Source organism: Melanerpes formicivorus, unplaced genomic scaffold, assembly GCF_026170545.1.
Source record: "Melanerpes formicivorus ecotype bairdi unplaced genomic scaffold, bMelFor1.0.p_v2 SCAF_26, whole genome shotgun sequence".
In the NCBI taxonomy this organism is placed as follows: domain Eukaryota; kingdom Metazoa; phylum Chordata; class Aves; order Piciformes; family Picidae; genus Melanerpes; species Melanerpes formicivorus.
The window spans coordinates 9,160,259-9,180,465 of NW_027142378.1; the positions used below are offsets into that span (position 1 = coordinate 9,160,259).

Genomic DNA, 20,207 nt, shown 5'->3' on the forward strand with positions numbered 1-20,207 from the left:
AGGTTTGTGTGTGTTTGTGGGAATGTCAGTTGACGTGAGCTGGGCTGCAGTTCCTGCTGAACGTAAGAGAAGTGGGTTTGGAGTCATACCATTTTTGATGCAACTTTCCACTAAATAAAACTTTTTCTCCTTTTACTAAGTAGCTGTAGTAATGAAATGGTCTTGGCAATGCTGTACATGGTCTGTGCTCTCTCTGAACAAATTTCAAAGTTAGGAGAAGGCTCCCAACTTTCACAGCAGGTTTCGTGCTGTGTTCCAAATGGAGCAGTGAGAAGAGGAATCATATGCCTCCTCTCTCTGCTGTAAAAATAAGCTTGCTGTATTTACCACTTGGATCTTCTGATGTGGTGTCTGCAGAAAGTGGGGGCTGAAGCTGACAGCCCAGGAAGTCCCCTCCAGTTCTATTTCCTGCGTTCTGTTTCGCCGATTAAGAGACAATAAATGAATAACGTTTGCTGGCGTTCCTGTTTTGTTCTGGGACAAAGAGATACTTTGATCTACAAAGCAAGGGATAAATAAATGCATAAAAGAAGCAAACAAAGCATAAATAAATAAATAAACATTGAACTTCATCATGTAATCAGATTTTCCTAAAAGCAAACATGGAGGCAAATTTTGCCTTTTTTGTTTTACAAGAAAAGGAGGGGGAAATAGAGTGGATTCTTCTGCAAGGCTTTCCAGAGTTATTGGAAATCTTGCAAATATTTCTTCCTCTGACTTAGAACACTTCTTATCTGAAAAACTGTGGTATGTGCACCCTTCTTAATAAAAATGAAGGTCTGATTGCTCATGCTACCTAACAAAATGTGACTGTGCAAGACCGTTGGGAGCTTGAAATAGGAGGTTAAAATAAACCTTGGAAGTTTGTATCTTGGTCAAACTGTAGCTGAAGTTTTAGTTTCTGCTGCCTTCAATCCTCCAGCACTGCAGTTTCAATGTGTATTTCTTCATTTCCTTCTCTTAACTGTTTGTATAGTACTTTTATTAATGATTAGAAGAGCAGCTGTATGGCCCCCAAGCCTGTTGGGGAAGTGAATGTCAGTGAATCTGTACTATAACATGTTTTGCAGCCCTGGTAAATTGAAGTAGTTTGTTTTAATATTTATGTGATTATTATTGCTATTATTTATTATTAATTGTTGAGGTATTTTGCCAGCCCCAAAAGACAGTCATTAGGGGCATGAGTGAGAACAGCTTTGTAAACTTCTAACATTGCACAGCTACAGCATTCTGAAGTCAGTACTCTTCAGTATCTAGTTCACAGAAATCCTGAATTTGCTCTAGTTGATTATAACATTAATGAATAATGTTGTGCTCTTTTAGTGAGTCATACTCTGAACTTGTGAACCTGAACATGGAGCAGAAAGCTTGCCAGAAAACCCTCATGAGCTAAATACAGATCCGTACTAGATAACGGACCACTAGTGTTAAGAACATGAGTGAGTAGCATCATAAATTCTCATCTTACTAAGTATGAAATATGAATATTAAAATTCCCCCTTTAAAAAGTGACAAGCAGAGAGTTGAAGTGATCTGCAGATTTTCTGAAGAGTTGGAGAGTCAACCCCAAGACTTAGAATGAAGATCATTTGTACAGCTTCCTGCCAGCATATACTACAATGCTGTGCAGCACTGGCTCCATGTCCAGCCCATTTTACTTCTTGTGAATTAACCTGGGCAGTAACAGCTTATTTTGTCCTCTGCTCTCAAGACAAAGTGAAGGGTATCTGGGAACTACTCTTTTGCTGCATGTCTACCTAGCTGCAGGTAGGTAGACATGAATCAGCTGCTAACCTCTCTGTATAAAAAGAAATGCAAATGCAGTCTAAAGGCTTTGTGTGTATCTGTAACTATGAGCCTGCATCCTCTCCATGAAGTTAATTTTCTAATCAAGAAGTAATTATAGAATGTTTATAAAGTGCATGTGCATGCACTCTGGATGTTCTCCCATCTCTCCTTTTTTTTTTTGAGGGGCTGCAGGTAGATGGAGCATAGCAGCAGGCTGTATCTTATGCCTTAGAAGTTAATCACACAGGACCACAGAACATTAGGAGTTGGAAGGAACCTTGAAAGATTATCCAGTCCAACTCCCCTACCAAAGTAGGATCACCTGGAGTAGGTCACACAGGAACACATCCAGGCACATTTTGAATGCCTCCAGTAAGAGAGACTCCACAACCTCTCTGGGAAGGCTGTCTTTTTAGCCTTTACAGGCAGTGAAAGCTGTGCCATGCAGCTCAGTGGCAATCAAGATGTCATAGAAAGACATTGATTTATTCCAGCACAATGCAGTTAACACTTATGATTTATAGGATATTACAGGAATATACAAGATGTTGTGACCAACTGTGGTAGTTTTAGGCAGTGGCTTTAAAAGGTTTTCACAGATCTTGAACAGAAAGTAGTAAAATGTAAATAAATCTCTGTTGGGTGGAAATAGGAAAATAATGATCCCAATAATCCCATTGGAAGAGATAAGGGAATAAAACAAGTTGCCCCAAAACTGTTTCTCTTCTTGCTTCTTTGATCTGGGAGAGACACTGACTTGCTTCTGCTTGACCTTGGCTGCATTGTTTTGGCTAAGTCTTAACATCCTTCTGCTCTTTTCTCTTCTCCCTTTTGTACAGGGGGAGGCAGGGAAGGAAAAGCTAGTAGTTTCCCCTGGTCTTTGACCAGGGGAGTCCTTGTGCTGTTTATTAATTGTAAATGCCTGTAAATATTGTAAATACTGTTTATCTTGCACATATTCCTTGCATTCCATTGTAGATTGTAGTTTAGTTTGTGAATACAGCTTTCATTTGCTTTCAGTTGAGCTGGTCTGGCAAAGTTCATGTTGGGGGGGAAATTTCAACCCCACCACACCTAGAGAACTCAAGCTGAAATACCTATTCTCATTGGAGATCACAGTGGAGGTGCAAACTCAGAGCAACCCTGATGGAGGGAGCTTTTCCTTGCTGTGTTTACTTTGGTAGCATGAACCAGAGTACTTCAGCTCAAGGAGAAAGAGGGAAAAGGAAAAAAACATCTTTAACAAATATTTACCAACCATCTGAAAATTTCATTGTCAGAGGCAGTTCACATCATGGTAAGAAATGGGTAGCAAAAATTGTCCTTTCAGTTTGTCCCTTTGTCAGTGTCACTGTTCTCTGCATCGTGTCAAGGCAGTGACTTATCTTCCATTTCAGGTCCTTTTGTGTTCCTACCTGACCTACTGTCTCTCACATGTTTTGTCAGTTGCTGCTTCTGCTCAACAAAAATCCAACAAAATAACTTACCCAGCTTGTGTCAATGTGATTTAGACATAGTCAATGTTCAACACACTTTCCCAAATGCAGTGAATATGTCTATGCAGCAGTTGACGGACAGGCATGAACCTCCCAAACCTGTTCATCGCCTTTCTGCCCTTGTGCTGAGTTGCAGATAGCCTAGGAAGTGCTGGTATGGGTGCTGTGAAAGCTGTGTGTGAGAATGGTGGGGTAGAGAAAGTGTTTAAATGAATGATTAAAGACAGTTTCTTCAAGATGGGATTGTGGTGCATTGACAGGGTGGTGGCAAAGAAACATATGTTAAGTGTTACTGTTCTGTGCTGTGGTTAGTGTGCTTGTCATCAAGGTCTGCTTTATCTTAACTTTTCTGAGGTGCCAATTAGCAATAATATCCAACTTCTTTGCTGTCACTGAATTCACACCCACACCAACTTCACTGCCACCCTAAAACATCACATTCTCAATTAAAATACATTTCTGTAAGAGCTCAATGATTAAAAACCATAATCTTCCCTTAAAATGAGAGCTCATCATTCATTTCTGCCATCAATAGGTGACATTTTTAGTTTGGGTGCATAAGCATGGAGGAAGAAAACAAAATTTGGGTTCAGTCTTATGTGACTGCTTCATTCTTCAAAGGTGCTGTTGTCTGCAGGGATGAAGGCAGAAAGTGCAGGTAAGGCACACAGGTTTCATAAATATCATTGCACTTGTATCTGCACTGCAACATCCATCATCATCACAACCTCATCTGTTCAGTATGTGTTTAAATTGGGGCAAACTCCATGCTGACTTGCACTTGAGGTTTTTGAGATTTGCAGATGGTGTGAATCACCAGAGAATGCAACCAGTATTTTTATAAACCTGCAGGTTTTATTTGGTGGATAGCACCCACAAGTACACTTCTGACAGCAGGGAGAAAAAAGGGAATGAAAAAAACCAAAAAGCCCAGCAAGGGCAGTGCTAGAACAAACTTCCTGCTATGCTTTGCAATGGGGAATCACAGGCAGCATTCCCCAGGTCAGAAAGTAGTTCAACAGCTATTGACCATTCAATCCCTGGCCCCCCTTCTGCTGTGGTGTTAGAAATTATTGGTAAACATAGCTTTGGAAATAAGCAGGTAGCTTTTTGCCCCCCCTCTTTTTCTTTGAATTCCCACATGAATATCAAATGAGTTTTGTTCTCTTTCTATGGAGCTGTGTACAGCATTAACTTTCACTAATAGAAGTACAGTTCTCCTCTGTGCAAGATCATTTCCAAACTGCTGTCCACTTAGCTATCTGTTTAACTTTGTGACTTGAGGATAGCCATTCTTCACTGGAATGCTCTATTTATTGTGTGGCCTTTAGGGAGATGGGGTCACTGATGTCCACCTGTATGTATGTTTTGTAATCTTGATGCCCACCCTGAATCAAATTAAATTGGCTGGCTGTAAGATACTGAATGTTTTGTAGAACACATTCATTTACAAAGTTAAAATGGTGGCAGTTCATATGGCAAAGTGCCCTGATGGGTTTCTACTACACTGTTTGTCTCCAAGTGAATTACTCTGTCAAGATGCTGATAAGTGTGGCAATTTCTGAGGTGAAACAGACCTTGGGGATACCTGGATGCTGTTCCAGAGCATCCAGCCACTCTTACAAGCTGATGAATGGGAAGTAGGTAGCTGAAATATAAATGAGTAGAAGGTTGTTACTCTAGAGCATGGCCAGAACACCTCACTGTAAAGTATTTCATGGAGACAGCAATTAGTTTGGGTTTTCTTTTGTAGTGGCAGCTCTGACCACACAATGTCCTGAGGCACCAAAGCTGCTGCAGAAGGCTACTTTTAATTGAATCATAGAGTCATTAAGATTGGAAAATATATTTAAGATCATCAGGTCCAACCATCAACCCAACACTAGCATGACCATTCAACCATGCCACATCTACATGCTTTTTTAACACCTCCAGGGATGGTGACTCCACTACTTCTCAGCCTGTTCCAATGCCTGACCACAGGCAATGTTCTTAATACTATCAGTTGTTTCAGTGCACTTAGGGAAAATGCATGCATAACATCAAATAAATACTGTGCCAGCTGGAGCACAGGAGGTTCCATGTGAACATAGGGAAAAGCTTTTTCACTGTGGGGCTGACAGAACACTGGAACAGGCTGCCCAGAGTGGTTGTGGAGTCTGGACACGTTCAAAACCCAGCTGGATGTGTTCCTATGTGACCTGCTCTAGGCGATCCTGCTCTGGCAGGGGGGTTGGACTACATGATCTCTGAAAGTGTCTTAGGCTAGCTTGAGAGCCCTGCCTTAGTGGTTCAGTTTTTCAGAGCAACCTCCTACTTCTTCATCTAAACATGCTTCAGGGTTATCATCTTCTTGTCTCTGTTCAGTAAATCTTGAGAAGCTTTCCTGTATTTCTTGAAGTGAGTCTATCTTATGGTTTTAGTGTTCAGATTCTCCAGGCTGTTGAGTTGGACCAGTCTTTCCTCACAGCATCATCTAGACCTTGTACTGGCAGGATCTTGTACTTCACAGTTATCTCAAACTCCTGGTTGCTGTTGCTGACTACAAAAAAGGAAGAGCACATCACAGTCACGTTTTTTGTTTGGTGGTTATTTTCTGACCTCAAGGAAATTTCAGCTCATGCCACTGTTTACAACAGAAAAATACCTGTTACCACTGCACATTATTAAAAACAGCTGTCACTCACAGCTCATGACAGTTCTCTGTCTTAAAGCTACAGCTGTAAGTACCAGTGCAGTGAGCAAAGAGAGTTTCTACTGATGCACAGAATCACAGTATCACCAAGGTTGGAAGAGACCTCAAAGATCGAGTCCAACTTGTCACCACAGGCCTCATGACTAGACCATGGCACCAAGTGCCACGTCCAGTCCCCTCTTGAACACCTCCAGGGATGGGGACTCCACCACCTCCCTGGAATCCCGAAGTAAAGCAGTGGCACAGCTATGAAAAGAGGAAGTTCTTTTACCTGTTACAGGGCCGTCTTTCCCCCTTTCTGTCAGTGCTCTTAGTGCCAGCGTTGGCGCCCAGCTGCAAAGAGAAAGGTGTGCTTGTGGCTCAAATAGCTGTTACCCTCTTACAGTTGGTCCAACTGAGAATTTGAAGAACTAGTCAAGAAGTATTAAATACAGAGGTGTCACAAGCCTTATTCTTCACAACTGTACTCTCTCTCACAGTTTCTGTTATTTGCTCTCTTACCTTGTTCTAAACATCCACTGTACATCTAATTCCTAACTTGCAGCGATGTGGCATCCATGGGGAGAAATGCTTCATTGATAATCACATTTTATAGATCCCTTTATGTTTTGGGCTTTTTTTCTGACACTTTGACTTGTCAGAGTTGAATAAATTGAATTCTGTGGAGTGCTCTTGCAAAACACCACACTTGTGATTTTAAATGCGCTTCAGTGTGATGAATGCAGCATTAGAGTGGGTTGTGGAGCAGTGCCTCGATTTGTGGATTGTGTATCTAGGTTTTATTCTCAAGCCTCTCACCAGATGATTATATGAATCACAGGCCATTTTCAGGATTTCTGCTCCTGCATTCCATATCTGTAACATCAGTGTGTTTTACCTATGCAGCAGGTCTGTATCACAGAATCATGCAGTATGGTAGGGGTTGGAAAGGGCCTCTGGAGATCACTGAGTCCAACCTCCCTGGAGATGTGTTCTTCTGTGAAATAATTCTGTCCTATTTGAAAGTTGGATAAAAGAACTGTAGCTGATATGAGGGAAGAAGTCTGGAAAGCAGCAATGCTGGAATGGTTGTAGATAGGGTTTTATGGAGCCAGGGGGTAATGAATTGTAGGTGTTACATGTGGGAACGTCCTGAGCTAAGGAGCCCATCGGGGAAGCTAGTTTCCCATATTTTCTGTGGAAAAGGAGGAAGGGAGGTGATGCATCTAATTAGTCCTGATGAGCATTCATTACAGTTTTTGAAAAAAAAATATTGTTTTTCAGATAATTGCCTTTGATGAACTTCGGACAGACTTCAAAAGCCCGATAGATCAGTGCAACCCAGTCCACGCGGTGAGTACGGCCCATGGCTTGCAGAGCAGCAGCTGCTGAAGAGAGAGAGATGCTCTGAGCCCTCGGTGAAAGTATGAGTGTGGAAATGAATGGAAAGGCTGTTGTGAAGACAACTGTAGCTTGGGAAATTGATTTATTGGGCCAGTCTTAGGAAGCCAGATGGCAGCTCTTTATGCTAATAGCTTTCCTGTTTGCTGAAGGAGGCAGGAAAGTAATTTGGAAGCTCAAAACCTGAAGGATATAAAAAGAAAGCATTAGCATTATATCTTTTCGTTCTATGGCATAAGTTTTCTTCTTGAAATCACTTGCTTTCTCTACATTAAAGCGTGGGATGACCATCTTCTCTCATACTGTCTGTATCAATGAGCCAAAAGTCTGCAGGCATTTGATGAGAGATTCATTCCTAGACCTCTCTGTCCCATGGCAGGGCTCTAAATTCTCCTCTGCTGTAAGAACAAATAACACATTCTGCTGCGCCTGCTAGGGAAAAGGTTAAATATCATCCTGGGAGTGCAAACTCACTTTTACCTAATGAACCAAAAATTTAGGTATATGGAAATTCCTCTGTTAATTAAAACTGTAATCTAGGGTGATTTAGCTGACTACAGTTAAACAGGAATCAGATTTGTACCACCAGAATGGAGAGCAGAACTTGGCTCCCTGCCATCGCTGGGAATTACAATCATTATGACAGGTCTTGAATTTGATCTCTACGGGGTATCAAGTTACTTAATTGCCTGCAAATTGCAACCAGATTCAGTAGCTAGGACTTTGCCATTTCACCTTGTTTTGTAACTCAGCAGAGCATTTGTGCTAGTGCTTAGAAGACTGATGATTTTAAGAGGAATATTTGCATGAACCTTTTAACAGGAAGCCTTGTTTACTGTTCTCTAACGCATAAGCAACGAATGAGAACAGAAGAAAGCTGTTGTCTGAAGAAATCCTATACATTACTTCTATGGAAGTAATCTGGGTTTGAATTAACTGGAAGTAATCTGATCTTTTTTAATTCAATTTATCTGTTTTTACTTTTCCATCTTGAGAACTGTACACAAGAAATCTCTATTTAAATGTACCATGGAAATGCTCCATGGAAATAATGTCCTCTTATTCTTAGAATGGTAATGAAATTGCTTTCCAGGATTAAAACAAAACCAACCAAACCAAAAAGTAGTTAGTAAGTCCCTGTTTCAGTCATGTTAGTGTCACAATCAAAAAGTTAATATTAGAGTGTCCATTCAAACACAGCAAAATATTCTGTGATGGGTTGATATATTTGATTGCCTTCTATGAAGCTTTCTCTGATGAAATATGAAGCAATAATCTGAGTGCTTTCTTCTGCACATTATCCATGTTGATGCCTTTAATATTGACACAAAAGGAAAATTTTTAGCAAGTATTTAGTATTTCTGAGGTGTTTGGTTGAGTGTATTTTCCTTTTGCTTTGTGCACAGTTGCTTGTGGCTATATTGCATTTGTTTGGTGGGGTAGTCATCTTCATTGCAGTGTAAGAATGTCTGGTGTTTACTCCTGTGTCTTCTTCCACAATGTTTTCATGACAGAGGGCAGAGCCTTTTTGACAAGGGAAGGCTGGATTGAGGAGAATTTAGTTCAGATTTCCTGCGTCACACTCTATTACCTACGACTCAAAGACAGACTACCTACTACTCCTCCAGGGCCAGCTACAGTTAGGCACCTGTCTTTTAAATGGAATTAAGAGGATTATTTTGCCCTCTCCACTTAGCTCCTACTGCAGGCAGGAAACCTTTCTGCAGCTTCACAGACACATCCACACATGTCCAATCTCATGTTTGCAACCATGAGTCTAAAATTTCTGAACCTCTTTTAGATCACAGATGTCAGAGAGAGGCACAGTATTTGTCTGGCACCTATCAAGCTGCCACTGTCTCACTGTCTTTCCAAAGTGATACCTTTTTGAAGAGAAATGGCTTAAACTTGGGGACAAAAAGGGAAAAGAGACATATCTGTGGAAAACAGCAATAAAACTCAAACTTGAAGCAAATTTAAAGCATTTGGAAGGCAGAGAGTATAGCTAGAGTTGCCTTTCCACATTGATGTATTATGTTACCTCTTTAAAAAGGGTAATTGTTCAGATTTCGCTCCCCCCCAACGTCTAAATGAAAATACTACCTGACAGTCTTTTAGGACAACAAAGCCACTCTGCCTTCTGCAGTGTAACCAACAGTAGAATGTTTCCCACTAACTCCAGTGATGGGTTTATGCAGGGTGAAATCTCATTTTGTTAATGAATTTCTCGTTGTGAGGCTTTTAAAAGTAAACCTCTCTTTAACTTGGCTTCTTTCTGTGACTCAGGCTTAGAGCATCTTTTGAGTCACAGTGCTTAATTAAAGTGACTTTCAGTAGTTCTGAATGCATCTGTGGCTCAACATTTCTAGGACATTTCACATCTTCTTCACTAATGGGTTAAATTGTAATATCAAGTGTTCCTCAGCTGCCCTCTTAGTGATAGAGGAAGGACAGCCATACCAAATTCCTAGTTGTTTTTCCACTTACAATTACCCAGCCTCCGGCTTCAAGATATCTGCAAATGCGACATCAAGTCTCTGTGGTATAAATTGGCACCATTGGATAGAGCCACAAATTCTGACTTAAAAAAGAAGTTGCAGCCCCTGACTGAAGGCTAACACAGACTTGAATCCTCAGTTTGTATTTTTACACCCAGTAACAGGTACAGAAATAGCTTATTGGCACTTCCAACTGGGTAAATCGTTTGACTTGCAAGCAGTGGGTAGGAAGAGTGTACTATCATGTCAGATTAAGAACAAATTCTCCGTCCCTGCAGCCATTAATTATGATCTTGACCTATTGTAATTGTATTGTAACTGTTTAGCTTGAAAAAAGAGTAGGCTAAAGGGGAGACCTCATTGCTGTCTACAACTATCTGAAAGGATGTTGTAGAGAGGCTGGTGCTGGTCTCTTCTCACAGGTAATTAGTGATAGAACAAGAGGGAACAGCCTCAAGCTGCAACTGGGTAGGTTTAGACTGGACATTAGGAACATTTCTTTCTCTGAAAGAGTGGTCAGGCATTAGAATGTGCTGCCCAGGAAGGTGGTGGAGTCACCAACTCTGGATGTGTCATTTGGATGTGCTGCTTGGGGATGTGGTTTAGGAGTGAACCTTGCACAGTAGGGTTGTCAGTTGGACTTGGTGATCCTGAAGTTCTTTTCCAATCTGAGTGTTTTTGTGATTTCTGTAATGTATTATCTTTAATTTATAACACCAACTAATCCCCTACCTTTTGCCCACTTTTTCTTGGCAGAGAGAGCGGCTGAGAAACATTGAGCGCATTTGCTTCCTCTTGCGAAAGGTGAGCATCCACCAGCCTGGGGTTTGTCAGGCTGTTTATGGGAATCAAAGCCATCCAGTGCCTTCCTCTTCTCTTTGAATGATCCTAATGCTCTGTTGATGAAAAGCTGGATTCTACTGCAGAAGTGGATGTCATGATGACCTTGTAAGGGCAGAGTAAGCCAAAGGACAAAAGGTTAACATGACAGAGGGTTTCTGGATAAGAACTGAAACGTCAGAAGATCAGCCCATTCATTTTTGAGTCCATGCTTTTTGAAGGTGGTGAATCATTTTACAGTTGGCAGCTTGAGGTGCTCTTATTGCACTGTCACCTGATATTTTTGTAGTGCTGGCTTTAGAGATACCAGTTTTAAATTTTTATTTCCTTTTGTAACTGTGGCTTGCTATTTGCTAAACCAAGCGTTTTGTTGATGGCATACTTAAGTTTTTAGTGGCTGAATAGAAAAGTTGATGTACTACTTGTTTTAGCTTGACCTGAGAGATGCTGAGTGCCTCAGTTCCTGAGAGTTTTGAAGGAGCTGATAAATTGTAGGATTGGTGCATGAATGAGTTACTCATCTGTAGCTTGAACAATGGCATTCAGAAACACTCATCATTCTTCTACCTCTGTCCCATGGAAGTAAAAATAATCATAGCTCCACATTATTTTTTAATATATGCTTGAGTTACTATAATTTGCCTTCTGCAGAGTAGTAGTGGGGCCATCTAAATGATTCTGCATTCTTGCTCAAAAAGGTGATCACCAAAGTGTAGACTACTGACTGCATCCTAATCAAGGTGAGACCTAAATTCAGATGCGGTTTTAGGAAACTGATGGCCTCGTCCTTAGAGGTTTTAGGAAAGTCAGTGCTAGAGATTATTGGTTTGAGGTGATCCAAAGGTAAACTGTGACACCATGCAGAATCCATGAAGTGTCATCTTCTAATCAGTCAAAGCTGGAGTTGTATTTGCTTGGCACTGTGGTGACCATGTGACTGTTAAGAGCCACATTTCAGTACTGAGCCTGTTTTTGTGACACTAGGGGTATGAAAATAAGAGAGAGAGTACTTATCACCACTAGCTTTCCATTTTATCAAATAGGCAGGCAGCCAGTTTCAAGCTGTGTCCCAGTTTCTTTGATGCAAAGCAACTAGTGAGTGGTAGTGTATTAATGTATGTGAGCCCCATGGGAGTGCCTTGCCTGCATCAGGGTTTAATTTTTATTGAGCCTCAGCCTCACCATGAGCAGCAAAATGGCTAATTACAGGCTCTGTATTCATAAGGGACTGGCTTGCTTCTGGTTCACTTAAAGACCTTGTTAATTCAGCCTCTTCTTCAAAGTTCTTTGGGGACACATTTGTTTTAATTGAGACTACATGCAAGTGAAGGTAGGTGCAATAACTGCAGAAATTTTTAGTCTTGAAATCTGACAATCACTAAAAATAACTTTATGTAGTATAAAGGATTCACTTTGTGGGGGGAAGATCTGGAAAAAGACAGTGAAGAATTGAGTGCCACCTACATACACAGAGGAGAACATCAATTAGGATGCATTTGGCAAGCACCAAATGTGTCCCTCTTTATAGCTTTGTGTGGTTCTAGGTCTGCTTCCCTCTCTATGAAACAGCAACATACTTCATGTGTCATGAAGTCAGGCAATTCTTTTAAAGGGTTTTGAAAACAGTGATGTTGTGCTGTTGGTAACCTGAGAACTTAATTCTGCTGTAAATATGTTTTTGAAGAGGTTATAGATGAGCTATAAAAATATTCTCAGTTTCATGAGGTGCTGGTTTTAGAAGGTGTTCTTGGGAATTATTAGACGGGCGTACAAGATGTCATCTAAATCTGATCCCAGTGGGCAAAGAGTTCCTTGAGAATAGGTTTTCAGGTTCATCTCAAAAATATTTGGAGGAGATTATTAACCAAGTGTGAGCAGGTATATGAAATGTTAGCAGATGATATTATGTAATTTATTTGCATTTTCTAAAGCAAGAATGGGATTGGAACTAGATGATTGTTAAGGTCCCTTCCAACCCAAACCAGTCTGTGGTTCTGTGAATGGAGGATGTAATTGTTCTGCAGACAGACATTTTCTGACATTTGGTTGGGGGGAAATGTTGAGTGACTTACAAACAGCAGAACTGGAACTTGGAGGGAACTGAAGTATTTTTTTTCAACTGACTTATAGTTCAGTTAGGCATAAAACTGCTAGCATAAGAAATTACTGTACCAGGACTCAACCCCTTTGCTTGATTTTTTTTGGTTTGTTTGGTTGGTTTTGGGTTTTTTTTATGTGGGTTTTTTTTAATCTGTTTGGAGTTGGCTTTTTGTGGGTTTTTTTGCAAATCCTAAAGGAAAGGGATGATTGGAAGAGAGCAAATTCAGCAGGAAATGTAACCACAGGCAAGGTGACATTAATCTCAAAGATGTTCCAGACGAACTGTCTTGAAAAATACAAAGAAGCATACAGACAAGGAACCCTGCAGGGACAACCTTTGAATTACCAAACTTAGCCAGCATTCCAGTAGCAGCAACAGCAAGAGTAGATTGGAAATCAGGAGCTGGGGTGTTTAAAACATACCCACCAAACCACCACAGAAACCATTTCACTTAATTTGTTTTGAAGATGACAGATTTGAATGTTTTAGCTAGGATGTGGGGGATTGCCAATGCTTGGTCTGTTCTAGTGCTTACCTCACTATGGTATCCAGTGGAGCTGGAACTCTGGTGATAGTGGTAGATATTTAATCACAGAATGTTAGGGGTTGGAAGGGACCACTAGAGAACATCAAGTCCAACCCCTCTGCCAAAGCAGGATCACCTAGTGCAGGCTGCAGAGGAAGACATCCAGGTGGGTTTTGAAAGTCTCCAGAGAAGGAGGACTTACTCTCTACTTGGTATTTCTGGTGTTTACCAGACTCAATTCTGGTTTATACTACACTTCAAAAATAAAATCAATCTATCTTAGAAATTTATGTTCCATGATGCATACTCTATTGCAGGTCACAGTTATGTTTTACTGTATCTACAGACTATGATTGATAACCAAAACCCAGTGTTACCTTAAAGAGCAGTTGTAGAAGGTGTTCCGCTCAGACTGAGGGACTGTAAATAAAATGTAAAACCTAGTGAGTATAATACACAATTCCAGACACCTGAGCGTCTGTGGACAATTTTGTTTTGATATGTTTCCTTATTAGTCTGGATGTTAGGAAGAAGTTCTTCACCATGAGGGTTGTGAGACACCTGAAAGGTTGCCCAGGGAGGTGGTAGAAGCCTCATCCCTGGAGGTTTTTAAGGGCAGGCTGGATGTGGCTCTGTGCAACCTGATGTAGTGTGAGGTGTCCCTGCCCATTGCAGGGGGATTGGAACTAGATGCTCCTTGAGGTCCCTTCCAACCCTAACAGTTCTATGATTCTGCAAGTCTACAGCATGGGTCATTGAAATGCTTAATGTAAAGTCATATAAGCAAATGTAGCAAATGTGATGTATAATCACAAGGAATTTTTGAAGTGATGAGTATCCACCCCTATGTAAGAAGGAAGCATACTTCCTGGGGTTGTAAAACCTCACAGGCAGAAACTACAGCCATAACACAGTTTGTTGCTGAACTGGGAGTAGCAGCAGTGGTTTTATAATTCCTAGCACTATAAATTTTTTACAACCTACATAAAGATGTTTTAATTCCTCATTTAGTTATGGCTGACAGGGTTGCAGCATAGCCACACCGGAGGGATAAGTCTGCAGGGTAAATTTATAGCAGATTTGTGGTGTGCATTATATTCAGCACCTCATAACTGGTAGTCAGGATTTTGCCTTTGAAGTTTAGGTTGGTTGTTTCACCTGAGAGGAAAACAGAATCTGTAGTCTGGTCATCAGGTATTTTTGGACTGTGAATATAGCAGTGATATTCTGCTTTACAGGACAAGGAGGCTGATGTTTCCAGAGTTCTGATAAACTGCTGCTGTTACAAAGATCACAACAGGAACAAAAAATGGCACCATGTGACATGATTCCCCTTTACAGTGACTGTTACAATGATGGAGCACATGAACTTAGTCCATTCTCATTAAAGACCAAGGAGTTCATCATTGTTGCAGGTCTCTCAGTACATGCTGTGTTTCTTGATGTATCTAATGCTCTCTTGTTTCATCAATAGGATGAAACTGTTGAGTTTTGACTGATCAGCATAACTGTAAGGAGACCCCTACTAACTGAGTGGCTAGAAGCATAAACCCTCCTTGAGACAATGTGAATAACTTCTGAAGAATCAGTATAGAATTCTTTGTACAGAAAACAGACTGCAGGTCTCCAAGTAGTTATTCAGTGTCTCCCTGTGACTCACTGTGAATACAGAAGCTTGTACCTGAGCAGGCACTGCTGTGTATGAAAGTATTTAAGCAAATACTGTGCATTTTACAAATTACTTTCAGCATCTCAAAGATTTGGATTTGAGGTGGTGGAAGCCCCATCCCTGGAGGGCTTTAAGGCCAGGCTGGATGTGGCTCTGAGCAACCTGATCCAGTGGGAGGTGTGCCCATGGCAGGGAGGTTGGAACTAGATGATCCTTGAGGTGCCTTCCAACCCTAACAATTCTATGATTCTCATAGCCTTGAGAAAAGGAGGCTGAGGGGAGACCTCCTCACTCTCTACAACTCCCTGAAAGGAGGTTGGAGTGAGGTGGGTGTTGGTCTCTTTTCCCCAGTACCAAGCAACAGGACACGAGGAAATAACCCTACATTGTACCAAGGGAGGTTTAGGTTGGATACTAGGAGAAACTTCTTCACTGAAAGGGTTCTCAAACACTGAGGCAGGCTCCACAGGGAGATGCTTGAATCACTAGAGGTGTTTAAAACAGGCTAAGGGTACTAAGGGTCATAGTTTAGCACCATTCTTGGTTGAGTCAGATAATGGTTGGACTCAACAATCTTACAGGTCTTTGCCAACCAAACCAATTCTATGATTCTATGATAATTTAGGCACCATTTAGGTAAAACCCATGTAGTGCATTCTTGGTACTTATATGAATGTGTAGAATTTTGCAGTGAAACTTCCAAGAAACCACAAGGGTGGAACTGAGTAGAAAGCAGGGAAGAAATGCAAGCTCTTGATTTGATAATTCAGCACCTGCCTCTGCAGCACTTCATTTGAGCTAGGAATGTTTTACTCCTTAGAAAAATCATTTATTGCCTTCCCTTTGGGTTTTGAGAGGACTCTGTCCTGAAGGAGAGTGGCTAGTATATATTTCCAGGAAGTCAGGGTGCCCTTTGATCAAATCACCATACATAGAATCATAGCATCCATTGGGTTAGAAGAGCTGAACTTCCTGTTAGCTGGCCTGATGAACAATATGAATGTGAAACAGTTGTTCAGTAACCTTTTTTTTAGAGGTTTAAATGTATCATCTCTTCTTAGGACTGCAGAGATATTTTGAATTGACATTATAATAGCAGAACTTTGCATGTTAAAGCTGTCTTTGGTACCTTCAAAAGGATGGTTTCAGGCTATTCTATTTGTCTTCTGTATGAAAAAAAAATACAATACAGGAGCAAATCTGCTTTTGGTGTATTTTGGTGGATGTTCTGTTGTCTTATATTTTACCAGTCTTAGAATTTTGCATTCTTTTTCCATGTCCTTAGTTGAGTACTTTGATCTTTGAAAGCCCTATTGTGCTTTGGCTGGAGATTCCTTTCAGCAAGACTTGGCTCTCCTTTTCTGTTGTGCTTTTGTCACTGTTTGTGCTACAACAATGCTTCCAGAGCCAGTTAAAGAATACAGCCTTATTGTGCCAGGTGCTACAAAAACCTCATGGCAATAAATATGAGGACCATTTGTGTACATTCACAAGACATGTAGACATCAGGAAAGGAAGGGCTGTGCAGCTGATCTGATAATAGAAATCTTCTTTTCAGGGTGCTGCTTAGTTTTCTTGTTAGCAGGCATAGTTAGAATCTTCTGTTTTAAATTGAACCTAAAAATGTGTTTGCTGTTTTTGAGGTGGTTCATTCAGTTAATAATTCCACATAGTCTTTCATCTCTACAGCAGCTGTTCAAATCCAGCTCAGTCTGGAGTGGGAGTCAAACTACTGTAGTTTGATGGCTGACTGTTTGGAATAGAATAACCTTGTGTGGTATGCTCAGAGACTTGTGATGCTTGCTCTATAGAAATACTGATAAACAATATGAAGAGATAGATCTCTGTCGACATCATTGTGAGAATGAGCTACACCCCCCTGCTATACATCTGCACACGATTCGCTCCTAAGCTGCCTCAAAAGATATTCTTGAGTTTGCATGCAGGCACTGAAATGAAGGATATTGCTGTTTCTAAAGCATTAATTAGATCTGCAAATGTTGTGGGATGTAAATTTGCCATGCTGTATTGCTTTCTGGCAGTCAGGACTTGGAGTGTAATTGCAGCATCTTGCATAAAACTAAATTAATTGAAGTTCTCTTTGGTTTGAAATGACATAGGACACTTTGAAGTGCCTGAGACTTCAAGTGTGTGTGAGACATAAAGCTGGTAAGGGACAACAGGCTCAAAACTAGAACACAGGAGCTTAAACTGAAGGAAAAACTTCTTTCCTTCCAGTACCACATCTGGAAAGAGAGTCCTGAGGATCAGAACTGAGAGGAAGTGTGGTATTTCTGGCAGGCAATTAATTCACTACCGACACTCATTTACTGTGTGCATTGTGCCCTCGCTATTTTTAGTCAAATTTACAAGTTCCTGAACTCAGCACTTTCCAAAAGTTAGAGCATAAAGGTTGTTACTTTTAGCAGTCATTACCTGAGGATGTCTTTGTGCTTACCTAAGGATAATGAAAAGATGCACCCTGCTGTGCCTGCACAGGTGTTCAGAGCAGGGGCAGATCATAAGGAGAAAAGTCACAAAACTATTGCAAGAGAAAGAGTCCAAATTTGTGATTCAGTCACAGCTTGGTTCTTACCCCTCTTTTCCTCCAGAGTGGAAGGAAGATTTGTTAGTGTGTTGCCTGATGGAAATGTAAGCATCTTTTGAAACTCATAATATTATTACTCATGAAAATATTTATGTATAAAAATATTTCAGGTTAACTCACTCTATTTTGCTGTGAATCTCATCTTTTAAGTGTTTATTCAATAATCCAAGTGGCAAGCAAAGTATCCCCTGTAATAGATGACCTCTTACTTTACAATTCAGATTTCCCCAGTGCTGTTCTGGAGGATATGTAAACATAGGTCCTTGCAGTGTCAAAACATCGGAAGTAACAGCAGAATAAGGTTGAAAATGCAGCAAAGCCGTACATGAGTAAGTGTTGCCCATGTGTACTCCTGAAAGCAGTGTACTTCTCAGCTGCTTGGGGTGATGTAATTTATGCATTTTACTCCTCAGAGCTGTGTTGGAGACACTGGCAAAATCTGACTTGCTAATGGACCTCTAATTTGGGATGCAATAAAGTAAACATTTGCATTTTCATACAACCAAAGAAACTGGAGTTGTGTGGAATGTCACTGTTGTGTTTTGCAGAATGCTCATTGTGGATTGAAGTCAGGATCAGACCCTGCCAAGCCACTGTATGAGTACAAAAGCAGTATGATACCTAAAAATAGAGTGCAGTGATTGTTTTTCTTACATTGTACCTGTTATATGGATGCAATTGTTTCTGCTGGGAGTGCAGTGTCCTGCCTTGCATTAAGGTGCTGATGTTTCCAATGAAGCTGTTAGAATAGCAGGGCAGGGACTGTCTTCACCATGTCTGTGCTGTACCAAATCTGCCTCCTCAGACTGACAGCTGTTACATGCCAGATACAGAAACAGCCCTTTTGTGAACACTTAGTTTTCAGCATTTATGAAACTGTCAATCTCAGGCAGACCCTCAGGAGAAGGCCTGAGGGCCCTTCCTGTGCCATGCAGATGGCTGAACTTCATTTTAATGATCACTGAGATTTCTGCATTCAGAGCCCTGCCTGTGAAATGAGGGGCTGGCTTTCTAGATCCTAACAAACAGCTGTGGTACTGTCATTCTCACCAGTTTTGGGTGAGCAGGCAAAGATGGCAGTAGCTCTTGGAACAACCCAGCTGTGACATGTCCTGGCTGGTTGTATCTGAAATGCAATAGTGAGGGAGGACAAGAAAGCATTAGGTGTTCAAAAGATGTGTAGATGTGGCACTTTGGGAGGTGGTTTAATGGCCCTTGTGGTGTTGGGTTGGTGCTTGGATTTGATGATCTTAAAGGTCTTTTCCATCTGTGTGAACGTGCCCTGAGCTGCAGAAAGTGCCTCCCTGATCAGAGACTGAGGTGGGAAGAGAAACCACTGAACAGAACTAGTGCTGCTCTGACCCAAACCAAGACAATTCTGTCCTGATCTGTACAAAAAAAGTCCCTGGAGGTGCTGAAGAAAAGACTGGATGAGGCACTTAATGCCATGGTCTAGTTGATTGACTTGATGATCTTGGAGGTCTCTTCCAACCTGGTTGATTCTGTGGTAGAGTCACATAATGGTCAGACTAGATGATCTTCGATGATCTTCAATTTTTTTCCAGCCAAGACAATTCTATGATTCTTTGATTAGTTGTGAGTGCCTGGATTCAATTCTATGATTTGCTCCCCTGATTTGTGTCAGTGTTGTGAAAATCAGACAAGATCACACTCTGGGGTTGCTAATCCAGCTCATGGCACTGGTTTTGAATCGTGGTAAAAGAAGAAAAGTCATGAAGATACCTCCTGATCTCTGCTGAGTGGAAAAGAAGAGTTCACAGGGGGGAGACACTTGTAAGATCATGGCACATCTGCCTTAATGCTGTGCCTTCCAAGGAGAGGGCACTTTTTGAGTTGTGCTGGTGCCCTGCAGGCCTTACAGTAGAGTAGTCTTTTTTTAAAGTAACAGTGAGTTACTTGAAGGAGTCCAGTGCAGAGCCACCAGGATGATGGAGTGGAACATCTTCCATATGAGGAGAGATTGAGGGAGCTGGGACTCTTTAGCTTGGAGGAGACTGAGAGGTGACCTCATCAATGTTTACAAATATGTAAAGGCTGAGTGCCAAGAGAGCCAGGCTCTGCTCAGTGGTGCCCAATGACAGGACAAGGGGCAATGGGTAGAAGTTGAGGCATAGGAAGTTTCATGTAAATATGAGGAGAATTTTTTTCCCTGTGAGGGTGACAGAGCCCTGGAACAGGCTGCCCAGGGGGGTTGTGGAGCCTTCCTCTCTGGAGGTATTCAAAACCTGCCTGGATGTGTTCCTGTGTGATCTGGTATAGGTGATCCTGCTCTGGCAGGGGGGTTGGAGCAGACGATCTTTTGAGATCCCTTCCAGCCACTGAAATTCTGTGACTCTGTAATTAAATCCATTTCATAACCCCTTTACCTGTTGCCTGTTAGGACCTCCAACATGCTTTGCAATGCAGAAATATTGATAGATATTCTTGATGAATGTCCCACAAAGACCTGGTCTTCCTCTATCACTCTTGTTAAGGTTATTATTTGTATTATGATAAATCTTAAATGTTCTAGTCATGAACTAGCCCCAGTGGAATCTATGGATTTTTGAATGTAATTATCCCCACATTGCAGAAGACAAAAAGTG

General features: G+C 41.2%; 1 protein-coding gene across 2 annotated transcripts in view; it reads left to right on the forward strand.

Moving 5' to 3' along the window:
- CNIH3 (cornichon family AMPA receptor auxiliary protein 3) overlaps nucleotides 1–20,207 on the forward strand; it is an 87,189-nt gene that overhangs the window by 55,377 nt on the left and 11,605 nt on the right. For both annotated transcript variants that reach the window (XM_068153555.1, XM_068153553.1), the window contains exons 2-3: nucleotides 7,243–7,311; nucleotides 10,614–10,661. In XM_068153555.1, coding sequence (XP_068009656.1) covers nucleotides 7,243–7,311; nucleotides 10,614–10,661 — 117 coding nt within the window. The remainder of the gene's footprint in view (nucleotides 1–7,242; nucleotides 7,312–10,613; nucleotides 10,662–20,207) is intronic.